The sequence below is a fragment of the Hyperolius riggenbachi genome, chromosome 7 (assembly GCF_040937935.1).
Source record: "Hyperolius riggenbachi isolate aHypRig1 chromosome 7, aHypRig1.pri, whole genome shotgun sequence".
Taxonomy (NCBI): domain Eukaryota; kingdom Metazoa; phylum Chordata; class Amphibia; order Anura; family Hyperoliidae; genus Hyperolius; species Hyperolius riggenbachi.
The window spans coordinates 248,128,187-248,141,360 of NC_090652.1; the positions used below are offsets into that span (position 1 = coordinate 248,128,187).

General features: G+C 40.4%; 1 protein-coding gene across 4 annotated transcripts in view; it reads left to right on the top strand.

Moving 5' to 3' along the window:
• ATF2 (activating transcription factor 2) overlaps positions 1 to 13,174 on the top strand; it is a 158,012-nt gene that overhangs the window by 41,738 nt on the left and 103,100 nt on the right. For all 4 annotated transcript variants that reach the window (XR_011023019.1, XM_068247016.1, XM_068247018.1 and 1 more), the window contains one exon: positions 1,872 to 1,986. Coding sequence is in view for 3 of the 4 variants with exons in the window: in XM_068247016.1 (XP_068103117.1) it covers positions 1,872 to 1,986 (115 nt within the window). In the remaining variant the exon portion in view is untranslated. The remainder of the gene's footprint in view (positions 1 to 1,871; positions 1,987 to 13,174) is intronic.

Here is a 13,174-nt window from a genome sequence, read left to right on the forward strand (position 1 = left end):
TGGGACTTGTAGTTCCTTAACAGCTGGTAAGCCAAGTTTGCAGATCACTGGCCTAGGCTGATTAGATATGTCTAACTCTCCAGTCCTCTCCCCCGGCATATTTCAGAATGTGAATCAGGGAGAGGAAAGATTTTACAACCGACAAACACTAACTAAATAATTTATAAGTGGATATTATAAAAAAATAAGCACTTTTATTAATTACATTGTTTTTATTACAATGCCTCTTTATTAATGATGGAGTACATTAATAATAGTACAAAAATAACTGAAAATGGCCAAATATAATATTTTTCAGTGAAATCATGTTGTCAGCAATGACCTATTATCTTTTTCTAAACTGATAGCATGAAAACTGCATATTCTGTGACATTTTTCCACATTGTATTAGAATTTTAAATGGCTCAGTTATTATATCTGATGCATTGGAGATGTAGAGGTCTTGCTCATAGCAGCTTGTCAAATGTACAATCTAATTATGAAGCCTACCTCCAGGCACAGGACTACAGATGCCATCTAAAAGCTTAGTAATTTGAGCACTTTCATCTTGTCTTTTTTTGTATGAAATGAGGCTCGCTCTTCAGCAGCTAAACCCATCTTAACATTTTGATCACATGACCAGAAGCAGATGAGTACATTGAGTCATTTTCAAACTTTCTATGCTGTCACTGCTTGGATTTTATCACACTACTGCTCAGACTGCAATGGGGCAGACACAGAGAAGATCTTGCTGAGAAGACTGCAGCCTATAGCAGTGACAGTCTGTGTTGCAGAAAGTGGACAGTGTGTGAGCTCCTGCCCAGGTATTTTAAGATGATAATAAAGGACCATTATCACAAACATTTGTAACATCTAAAATGTATGTGTACTGTATGCATATCTATAAAATGTACATTTGTTCCAGAGTAGAATGCACTATAATTATATTTTTTCCTACATTGCTGTCACAATTGGTTGGAAAAAGCTCACAGATCTGACATGTTTTGGACTAGTCTCCTCATAGGGGTTTCCTGGGGTTTGCTATTATGTTCAAAAGCACTTACTGAACAGCAGTTGCTCAGTTCAACTGCCCAAATAGTGTGCAGGTGAGTACAGAAGACTGGCTGGTATCTTTGTATAGGTCTTTTTCATAGAGTACTTTTATGAAAAAGAGAGGACGTACTGAGAATCCCTCATAAGGAGATGGACTAGTCCAAAACATATCAGATCTGTCAAATTTTTGCTGCCTACTGTAAGTGATAACAGGAAAAAAAGTAATGAATAGTGCTTTTTACTCTGGGAGAAGTGTGCATGAATTTTACATTTTGCAATTTTCCGCAATCAAGCGGGCTTACACATAAAGATACAATTGCTTGGGCCCAGTCTACACAGATCCTCTTTCACATTAGATAACGCGTGCATGAACCTGATTTCTTGCACGCGTTCTGTCCTGCAGCATGATGTTGGGAAGTTGCAGTGCGACGCTGATTAGCGGCGGTAGTTCTAATTCACCAGGCAGAAAAACGCCGGCACTGTATGTTACGAAGCTCCCAGATGCATTACAACATAACGCTCTGGAACGATTTGTCTAATGTGAAAGTTAACATGAAAGTCAAACAGACTTTCATGTTATCTTCCTAAAAGCAACCTAGGAGCAATCCATCAAAACGCATGGATCAGCGCCTAGTGTGAATAAGCCCTAAAAAAACAATGGTCCTGGAATGGGGCTTTATCTGTAACATAATTTGATCAATACCTAATGCATAACATCCTTGCCCTGGTTTTCATAAGTGAAGCAAGATATGTGCATCTGTTTCCCCAATTTTCTCATGTGTAAGTCTGTGGTTTCCTGGTTTTTAAGGCAGGTTCCCTGCTCTTTTTTCTATCCTCAGACCAGTTCCAGCTCCTTTTCCTCTCTTGTTACATCTTCCCAATGGACAAACCATGCCTGTTGCTATTCCTGCCTCAATCACCAATTCCAATGTACACATACCTGCTTCAGTCCCAGTAAGTCTGCATGCATGTGATTCTCCTAGTGGTTTTGATCTGTAGATATGTATAGTGGACTATTCATTGTATACTTTTCATTTCCCTTGTATTCATTTCATACTGCCATTACTTTTTTCCAAATACCCAACATTATGGACATTGAAATATGGTTGAAGGTCGAGTTTTTTTTCTCTAGTTTCTACGACTGCATATCGTCATTGAGTATGTGAAATGTAAAATGTATGGTTACGTTTAATGCAATAATGTACAAAAGAAATAACTGATTTTTAGAAAAAAAGTTGCATTGCCTAATTTACTGAAAAATAGGTGTCAATCTCTAGACCCAGATTGCTTACTGGGCAAATAAGGGAAGTCTAGGGGCCTCATTGGTGCTAGCCACCACCAAATCTTACTAAGAAAGCCAGGATGGGTCCAAAGTTGTTACTTGCTTAGGGCTCCCATGTCACCTTAATCCGCCTCTGCCTATCTCCTCCTCAATGATGTGTGTGCTCCTGCTCAGTCCTCTCCCAGACAAGCAGTTGGGATCACTCCTTGGTAGGACACATGGAGACTGCATTGTAGCATGATAGACTGAGGTCACAAGGAGGAGTGGATTAAGCAAGCAGGGCGCTCAGAGCGGCTCCACTGTTATGTGGGGTGTGTTCAGGGCCGGATTTGTACGCTTTACCGCCCAAGGCCACTGTCAGCAGCCGCCCCCTTTAGTATAGGTAGCCAGATGACCCCTCCAGTGTAGGTAGCCTAATAACCCCTTCCAGCTAGTATAAGAAGCCAGATGACCCTTACGAATAAATAGCCTGATTACCCCCTCCCTCCAGTATAGGTAGCCAGGGGATCCTTCCCCCCCAGTACAGCTTTCTGCCCACCCGCCCTTGATCCTGTGGTGCCCTAGGCCAAGGCCTATGTGGCCTTGCCTTAAATCCGACCCTGGGTGTGTTGCTACTGTATCCATGTGACCTGGGGGCTTGGCTGTGTTTGGTTGTGGAGAGGTGGGAACTAGCAAGAGCAAATAGGCTGACAAGGTGAAAATGGGCAACTATGATTTTTTTTCCCCACAAAACATCAACTTCAAAAATTTATTTCATAGAATTTTAAAAGGACTTGAGGAAAAGCAGTGTATTCATATAAACAGAGGGTAAGCTGGGGCTTTATATCGTTTGTACAGTGGACAGTTATATTTCTTGATGCCAAGAAGATTACGGAAGCTGCTGTATTTACTCTCTCAAAAATAAACCAGTCCTGCCTTTTCTGATCTTTGTACTCCATTAGCTTCTGTTTATTAGTCATATAGACAGAAAAGTCAGGGAGGTGGCAGAACACATAACCTGCATGTCTGATTTTTTAATTACCGAATCTCCATTTGAGCCAGAAGTTCAGCAGTTCAGCCCAACAGTTAGCAAGCTTTAAAAGGAATACCCTAAAAAGCTAGGCTTACATGCAGAGGCGGAGGTGTATAGTGATATGCTTATCAGCTGTTTCAAGGTAGGTTGACCTCCTGTGCCATAACAGCCAATGCCTTGCGCTGATGGAGCTTGACCTAGCCTGAAACTGCTGTCTGCAAGTTGGATTCTATAGCGCTGTAACATTATTAGGCTTCAGCTCTCGGACATAAATGATTGTGGGAGTACATTTCATTCTATCTGAAATCATGGAAGTGCTTTTGCAGTTGTACTTTTGTTCAATATCAAGGTGGCTGTTGTTGGAGCTCTGATGATCCGCTGTTCCAAGTAGGCATTTTAGCAGATATTGGGGTGCTGAAAGTCACCGAGATGTTCAGAGACTACCTTTTTGCCTTTACATCAGCAGCAATTTATTAGGTTGATTTGCATGCAGTCTCTGAAGGTACTGGTGTGATAGGTTATTTTAAACAATCCTGGAGAAGGTGGCACTATTCTACTGGCTTCTGTCTTTGCAAGTAATCTCAGACTGAATTGATGATTAATGGGGCCATAACATCTGTGCCATGGTTTGCGGATCTTGTATTCAGTGCAGATAGATCTTTATTGTTTTAGTCCTGTGTGCTGTCATGCTGAAGGATGAGGTTTAGCGCAATCAAACATCCACCAGATGTTATTTGATGAAGCAACCCTTCCTGTACTGACTAGCAGAGAAGGTGCCATCAATTTTGACCAAATTACCAACTCAGTTCAACAATTTGTAGTCCTAAGCCAGGGGTCTCCAAACTTTTTCGGTCAAGGGCCGGGTTATCATACTTCAGACTGCTGGGGGGCCAGAACATACATAAAATGATGTTGAAGAATATTACATTAAATCTAGGTATTGATTTCCCCCGATCAGGCCTGGAGGAGACTTCCTAGCAGCAGCCATTCAGTCATGTGGCGACTGAAGAACGTCTTTGTGCACCAGACAGTGAAGCATACCCAGGTGACAACCTGCCGTCCAGTTGGACAGCAGTGTCAACTGATGCAGAATTGGATTGGAAGCCAGCTAATGACTGCTCACTGGCTTCTACAGTATGTGGATGGGTGGTGCCAGCACTGCTATTCTATGTGTGGGCCGCCAATATATAAAGGTGCAGAGGGCTGCATCTATAAGTTATACATTTTGTGTTTGGAGGTCAGTAAAAAAGCCTTGGGAGGGGGGGGGGGGGGGGGAGAAGTTGGTGCACGGGCCATAGTTTGAGGACCACTGTCCTGAGCTCTGACTGTTCCTTGGAGACATTCTTTAGTAGCTAGACCAGTGGATCTGGTTTGAGTATGATCAGTTTTCATCTTAAGCTAGCCATACGCGCATCAGTTTAGGTGTGATTAATTTTCAGTTGGATTAACTCATTGATAAAGGTATTGACTAATGATGAAATATTAACTAATCACAGTACCCCATACAGCCAGCAATGCACTGTTAGTGCAGTTGTGAAAAACAAGTTAAATCGAGAAAAGCGTGTTGAAAATAGGGGTATGTGCTTTAAAATCTGATGGCACATGAATAGATTGAGATATACCAAAAACCCATCAGATTCTTGTACCATCGACTGCAGTTTTCCACCGGAAGTCCTTTTATGTCTGCATTATATAGCAATTTCTTGTGGCTGATGGAATTTAGAGAGTTAGAATTGCATTGATAGAACATTCGAATTGTCTGCTCAAACAAATGGAAAAATTGTTGTATAGTCAGCTTTACTCTTGAAATACATTTTCTGTAGCTTTATAACAAACAAATCATTTTATTAAGCTTCCTAGCATCCTTAAAAAAATATATCTGGAAATGGTAAGGACGAGTCAGGCTCGTCCAGTAACTACAATCACTCACCCACATCTCTGGCGTAGAGGAATCCCTCGCCGGCACCTCACCGCTTCCCTGCGAGTGTATACCCTTCTTCTTCACGGCGATCCGTGGCGGCGATCTCCTCTTCTTCCTCCTTTGCTTCCTTTCCCTCGGCGATCATGTTTCCCGGCGTGTCCCTCTGACATTATGTGCGCCCCCTGGTGTCGGGCATAAGCAGCGTCATCACATCAGGCAGCAAATTTAATTTTTTTTGTATTGGATTCAATACAAACAACTGTATTGGATCCAATATAAAAAATTGTAAATACAAGAAAAAAAGCTATGGGCAACGCTACTGCCCATAGCAGCAAACAAGAAAGTAAAAAAAAAAATAATCATATTTTTAATAAAATAAAAAATAAAAAAACAGCTTTTATTATATTAATGCATGCTTGCAGACATCTTGTTAGACCACAACTTGCAAGTGGTCTGCAAAAATGCTTACAATATAAAGAAATACTTAACAAAAATAGTACTGCTTTTGGTACAAAAATCACAGGGAAATTAAATGCTGGGGAGGCTAAGTATATCACTTTGTTTGCATATTGAATTCAAAGATGTGATTGGCCTATCTGTGTTATTTTTCCCCAGTGTCCTAGTGTTTTTATGTTATTAAATAAATACAATAATGTTTAGTATATTAACATGTGTGGCAGGCCAAGTACAGTACATTTTGCTGTGGTGGTTGTGACAACACAGTGATCTTTCTTGTAAAGTTCGCCCTCTAGTGGTAAACCCCTATTTTTTTTTACTCTTCCTGTCACTTGAACTCTAGTATGAGACAAAATTGTACTCTTTTGAATTTATACTAAAACAGATTTTCTTAGTAAAATAAGTTTTTTGAAATAGTAACAGACAAATTGGGTATTACCACTGGGTTATTTATAGAACTTTTTGAAAGATTCAGATCTTAATAATTATACAACAGTAGAAAGAGACTAGTTCCAAAATATTCTTCCTAAGTTCTTTATTTGAGGGATTATCCTGTCAAGGTTTCTATTTAAAATATTTTTTAAATTTGGTTACAGGGCAGAAGACTATTATTTACAACTCTACTTCCTTTACCAGTTATTTTTTGTAAATCATTTTTCTAGTTGCCGATCATATGTTACCTTATTGATAAGTTGAGTCGCAAAGAAGATATCTGGTGATCTCAATTGGATGCCAATAGCACCCTGGTCATTTCTAAAATCCTTATGAGTTCTACTCTATATTGTGCCTCAAATTGTGATACTTTCTTATGTAACAGTGCTATTTAAGAGAAGAGTTTTGAAGTAGGTGCTCGCCCCCATTTGTATCAACCTTTTGATTTCTGGCTACCAAGTTTTTATTTTGGGAACATCCAGAAGATATGATAAATTTGGCTGATTTGTTCACAGTGCTTCTGGCATAGAATAGAGTTGTTACTAATACCATATATTACGGTGTATAAGACGACTGGGCGTATAAGACGACCCCCAACTTTTCCAGTTGAAATACAGAGTTTGGAATATACTCATCTTATAAGACTACCCCCTCTTCTAACACAGACCAAATAAAAATAAAAAAACACAATATGCTGCGGCTATGTATGAACATGGTGCTGTACTGTATGTGGTACCCAGTATATAACGGTATATAGGCGATTAGTAAACTCTCCCTCTCCCTAAGTGGATTGGTCAGCTCACCCTGTCTATCAGTGGTATGGAAGTGGTATGGTATAGATTGCGCTGTGCCCATAAAACACGCATCTTACACCCTCCTGGCCCACTCTTGTATCCTATTTACCTCCTCCTCTGCCTCTCAGATCTTGCACATGTGCGCCTGCGCTGCTTCACTACAGTCCTTAGCAGCGAGAATCGGTAACAGGATAGGGCGCATCACCCGGCATCAATGACACCCGGCATATAAGACGACCCCTGACTTATCAGAAAATTTTCAAGGGTTAAATATTAGTCTTATACGCCAGAATATACAATACATGTATTTAGTTTACCAGTAAATACTTTCATAGAGAAAAATCTTTTTTGCTGTGTTTCCCAGTGTTGTACCTAGTTGGGAGTTTAGTTGCAATGGTCTAAATTTCCTCAGTTGGTTTTACAGAGTACTCAAATAGCTTACGGTGACCCAGAACCACAAAATTACTGTAAGGGGCTCAAGGGGAGCAGAGGCCCTCTTACAAAAACGCTATGCAGCAAGTAGATTTGCCTTAAAAAAAAAAAAAAGAAAGAAAGAAAAAAAGATTTATACATACCTCCCTCGCCGTCCTCCTGGGCCACCTTGATCCTCTGCTGGCCATCCAGGTATATCTTCCAATCGTCGCCTGTCACCGCATACTGCGAATGTGCGGTTTGGCCCTGTACATGCCCTCATCAAGCTCCAGTTGCCAGGAGCATTCTGTGCCTGTGCAATAGTACTGTGCAGGTACAGAACACTCCCAGCGATGGAAGCTAATTGTGGTGTCTGCGCAGCTGGGCCATGCATGCACAGTACGTGGCCCACTTGCATTTACTGGAAGATATTACCGGACGGCTAGCAGAGGATTCGAGACCGCCCAGGAGGAAGGCGAAGGGAGCTAATGGCCTGAACGGGACTGGAGGAAGCCCTAGGTGCTAAAAAAAAAAGCTTTTTTTTTTCGTCTCAAATACACTTTAAGGGAGATCTCTCTATCTCCCATAAAACTAAGTAATTGCAAATACCTTCTGTTCTAAGAAGGCAAATTTAGATTTAGCATAGTTCAGTTGATGGTAGATTCAGTTATTCCAAGGCTCAGATTCTGTGTAGCTTAGAGGAGGTACCATAAAGGATTGCCACTAAAATAACATAGACAATAGAAATCACTTTTACAGTCTTTAAGAGTGATTTTAGTTTAGTTTAGGTAAATTTAGTTAGGTAGCTGTGGTAAATTACATTAAGATTTCCTGTAGAGAATGTTCAAAATTTTTGTTTTATTGTTTCAAAGGTCATTTAGATATTTTATTCCTGAGTCCTACTGAGTTTTAAGAGTAAGGTCTGAGAATATAAAGGATAGTGAATTAAGGGAGGATAGTGCGATACGTGAGACATTAAAGTGAACTGAGCACCAATAGCACATTAAATATGCATGCTAAAGGATAAAGGACTGATGGGGGGGGGGGGGGGGAGGGAAACAATGTGCTTCAAAGAGTTTACAGAAGCCACAGATGCTATCTTCACACCTTCCCTGTGGATAAATAATAGGCAGCTAGAAGGGGAGGGAGGAACATGGCAGCTCCTATAGCTACTAGAAACCATTAAAAGAAAAGTGTTGCTTGGTTTCCTTTAAGGGTTACTCAACTGTTGCTCATAATTTAACCCTTGACTAAGGAGATGCACACTTCTGTGGTTGTGAATTAGAGATAAGAGCGACCTTGGAGAGACTGTTTCTTCTTCCATTTTCCATTTCCTATCTGTAGATGATGTCCACCATCATTTGGATACATCAATATTGATACTAAATAGGATGATTTATTGAAGGGGAGGCTTAGTTCTCAGCTTGAGCTATTTTTAAAGAGTGTTGTCATGGTGGCTCTTCTTGATTTCTTTACTTTCTAAACAAAGTTCTGTATCTGTTTCTGTAGTTCTCTACAGAACGGAGGTATAGCATATCTGTAATTTGGCAAATTAAATGTTCTTTGGGGTATGGTTTGTAAAGTTTAAATTCTGGTAAGTATATAGGTAGAAAAAACAATGTTTTGTAAAAAATAATACCTTTTTAATGGCTAACTGATAGAGTTAAATGATGCAAGCTTTCTGGGATCTAGTCCCCTTCTTCAGGCATATTTCTAGATGTTAGCTGAAGTAAAACACTGATGCAAGTAAATGGTAAACATGAAGATGACAGTTGTGCTGGTTACTGTTCCGTTAGGTGTCAGGTGATCAGCAGGCTGGCGCCAGTGAGTTAGTGCAAGCATACATAAAATCCAGCAGGTTTCTGAAGATCATGAAGCCAAATCAATCATGTTACATAAAGTGTCACGAATCCTGTTCCACAATTTAAACCTTCTGTTAATGTCTTGAACCTTTTCATAAATTTGTACTCAGAAATTTTTCTTGATTGTTCATTTTTGAATTTACCCTTAAAGAAAACCTGTACTGAAAATTATAAACATGAACAAGTCATGCTTACCTCCCGTGCACTCTACTTATCAATCTCTTTCTCCTCTCCTGCGTCCTGTTCGTCCACTGTGATCAATTCAATTCTCTGTCCTCCATTTTGAAAATGGCCATTACTCCATAACAGCTTTCTGGTCAGCACACAGTTAAACTGTAACATCGCCACTTGAGCCATAGGGAAACATGGACACATCAGTTCTCCTCTCAGCTATAACTGACAGCAACTGATATATTTCAGTTCTGACAAAATGTTGTCAGAACTGGAAGGGATCATTGTCAGAAGAAAATGGTGAGCTTCTGAGAGGAGCTGATGGCAAGGTAACTATGTAATGTTCATTTGAAGTTACCTCATGTGTTTATTTTAAATAATTTTACTCAGTACAGGTTCCCTTTAAGAACAAGTACTTTTAGATCTTGCATGCTGTGTCCTGGTTCACAGAAGTGTTGGCCCACTGGTGTGTCCATTTTACCTTCATTGATTTTAAAGCGGTGATGGTTCATTCTTGTGCGTATTACATGGTGTGCATTACTTCTGGTAAGTGTAATAAAAAAGCCATTTTGTTTAGTCATGTTTTCATGTCAGCAGAGTAATTACCTGAAATCTTTGTTGAGCTTAACATTCCCATAATCCTCTGTACTCCATAGGTCAGGCTAAATATGGGCATGCCCAAGATGTTGGCCAGTACGACTGAACTGCACCGTAGAATGGTGTCCACTTACAGTAAACATGCTTTTATTAACCTTATTCTAAATTAAAAAAAAATACCAGTTGCCTAGCAGGCAGGCAAAAAGTCATCTTTTCACTGCAATACTTAAAGGATACCTTAACGCTGTGAAAAAAATTAAAACTCGGGGGAAACAGGCATGTGTAGGATGCTCTCCTTATGCCCATCACTCCCCCTATTCTCCTCTGTCCCCCTCCGTTACATTTTAATAGCCCTCCAAAGCTACTTCTGGTTCAGGAGGGTAGTTGCCCAGTGCGCAGGCGCTGCTCGGCAACACATGTCCTTGGTCACGCACTCGTGGCCGGGATGCGCATGTGCACTACAAAGTTGTGACATCACAGTGGGCATGAGAAGAGCGTCCTATACATGCCTGCTCCCCCCCCCCCCTTTTTTTATTTTTCACAGTGCTAAGGTATCTTTTAAAGGCTGGTTCAAACGGGCAACTGCCGGTGGCTTGTTTACCCAATGTCAAATGCTTTTCTGCTACCTAGCAGAAAAGTATTTGTCATAACTTCCCATCGGTTCATCGTCGTGTTTTGAGCCCCTAGCAGGACACAGAGCCACAAACCCAGAAGGTATAAGCATCATCTCGGAAAAAGTGACTGTAGAACTTGCGCAATTAAGGTCAGTCAACGGTAAATGCATTGAAATGAACGCTCCCATTCATCTAACTGCAGGACGCGGTAGATCCCACTAGTAAACAATGGGTATGGATGCTGACAGCTGTCCGTCCATCTGAACCAGCCCTTAACCACATACCTGCTATAAGCATCTGATCTGCTTATTAGCTGTAGGTCAGCCATTCCGAAATAATTTTGAAAATTAAAATATATACAGTCACCACAGCTATCAGCATTAATAATACTGTTGAATCTAATTATTATTTGCTGAAACAATATTTTATTCTGCTTATAAACAGGCTCTCTTTTACTTTTGTTATCTAATTTTGAAGGTTCCAATAGCATTTGTAACACGAAAGCAATAACACTTTGCAATTCTGCTGTAAACCATGAATTGATGCATCACAGTTGCCAGGAAAATACAACAATAATGAGGATTCATATATGACCTATTCCCCCCCCCCCCCCCCCCCTAAAAAAAAAAGCTGGGGTGCAGAGTAAACTGTAAATAAAACCAAATTATTTCAACCTTATTGTTAATTAAAAATAGTACAAAGACAATATATAAACTGCTGAAACTGCAATTTTACTGTTTTATGAAATATATACATTTATTTTGAATTTGATGCCAGCGACACATTTGTGAAAAGTTGGTATGGGGCAAGAAAAGACTGGAAAAGTTATGTAATGCTTTAAGAAAAACCTGGCAGCACAACTCACAAGTAATTAGGGTAATTGGCAGCTGGTCAGTAACATGATTGGTCAATAAAAAAAGGGAGACCTAGAGGGGCTGAGCCTCTCAGATGCAATGAAGGGGAGGGTTACATCATTCTATGAAACACTACATAGATAAATAGTGCAACAATTTAAAATCTCAGTTCAGCTTGTGTATTTTTCTAATTCATATTGGACTCCATTCACTAAGCATTACCGCATTTGGCTGATTTTACCGATTACCTTGCCAAATGCCAATTCACTAAACCTATTACTGCACTCAAAAGTAAAATTACCAACTAGTGAGGTAAATTGTCGACTCTTGCGGTAAATACCTCAAGAAATGTCAAGAATTTGCAATTTACAAAGATTGAAGCATTCCGTAAATCAAGTACTAGCTGACTAGCTGGTAACTCACAATCTCCATGCAGTAAAAGTTGACAGATGTAGCAGACAGCCAATATGGAGAGCCAGACAGCCTATAGGGAGAGCCACACAGCCCCGCTTCTCATCCCATTTGAGCAGATACTCTGGTGGGCGGGACTTCAGAACGGCAGAGCAGGAGAAGGATACATTTTAAAATGTGCATACCTTTAGATATGCAGATCTGTATACTAATACACAGAAGAGCTCTCTCTAGTTAACAAAGATGCACATCTAAAGGGGGTGTACTGGAGAGAAAATAGAACAGCTCATGCACAGACTTGTAAGAGAAGACTAATAGCTGGCTGCTTGACCTGCTCCACAGCTAGTGAGACTACCAAACAGGGCTGAGTGAATTGAAGCATGTTTTTTTGTGATATTACCAAACTTCTACTGCATGTGGGAAATCTTAGTGAATTTGGGGAAAAAAGGTGTAAAATGCAGACTGCTGTCCTGTTCACTTCATGGCTTGGGAATTGATATATTCTGAAACAGGGTCTTGTGCAGCAGTCTGTCGCTACTATTGTAATGGTATAATTGACTGTCTTCCTCAGCTATAGAGACATATTTTGTTTCTTGGCTGTTCTATATTGGAAGTTGAGAGAATCTCTTTTTGCTCTTTGTGCTATTTTTATCTACTTTGGTAATTTAGGTAATGAGGTGAACAGAGGCGCCAGAAGAGTAAAATATACTAAACATTTTTTAAAAGGCTATGGGCTTGATTCACAAAGCGGTGCTAACTGTTAGCACGCCTGTGAAAACCCCCTTAGCACGTCTAAACATGCTTTTCGCGCATAAAACTTTACGCACGCAAAACTTTATGCGCGTAAAACTTTACGCGCGTACTGCACAGAGCGCAGGGCGCACCGCGCGAAGTGCCCATTAAAGCCTATGGGACTTAGCGCGCATAAAACTTTGCACGCGTAAAACTTTACGCGCGCAAAGTTAGCGCACGATATGATTGAGAAATCCGGGGCTAACCTACTTAGCACCCTGGTTAGCGCGTCTAAAGACTTTAGACGTGCTAAGTAGGTTAGCACCGCTTTGTGAATCAAGCCCTATGTGTCTGCCTTTTGGACTTACCTCCAAAAGGCAGACACAGATGCTGTCAATTTCAAAATAGTCGACAATTTATTAATATACTCCAAAAACAAGTTGCAACGCGTTTCACAGGCCTAAACCCGCTTCATCAGGCAATGAAACAGGGAGTATATGGCAGTATTGGGTCAGGTATTCGCTAAGCGCCTCTGTGTTGTTAATTTGGTGATTTTGTTTGTTGTTTCATCCACAAATGCAAGTTAAAACTGC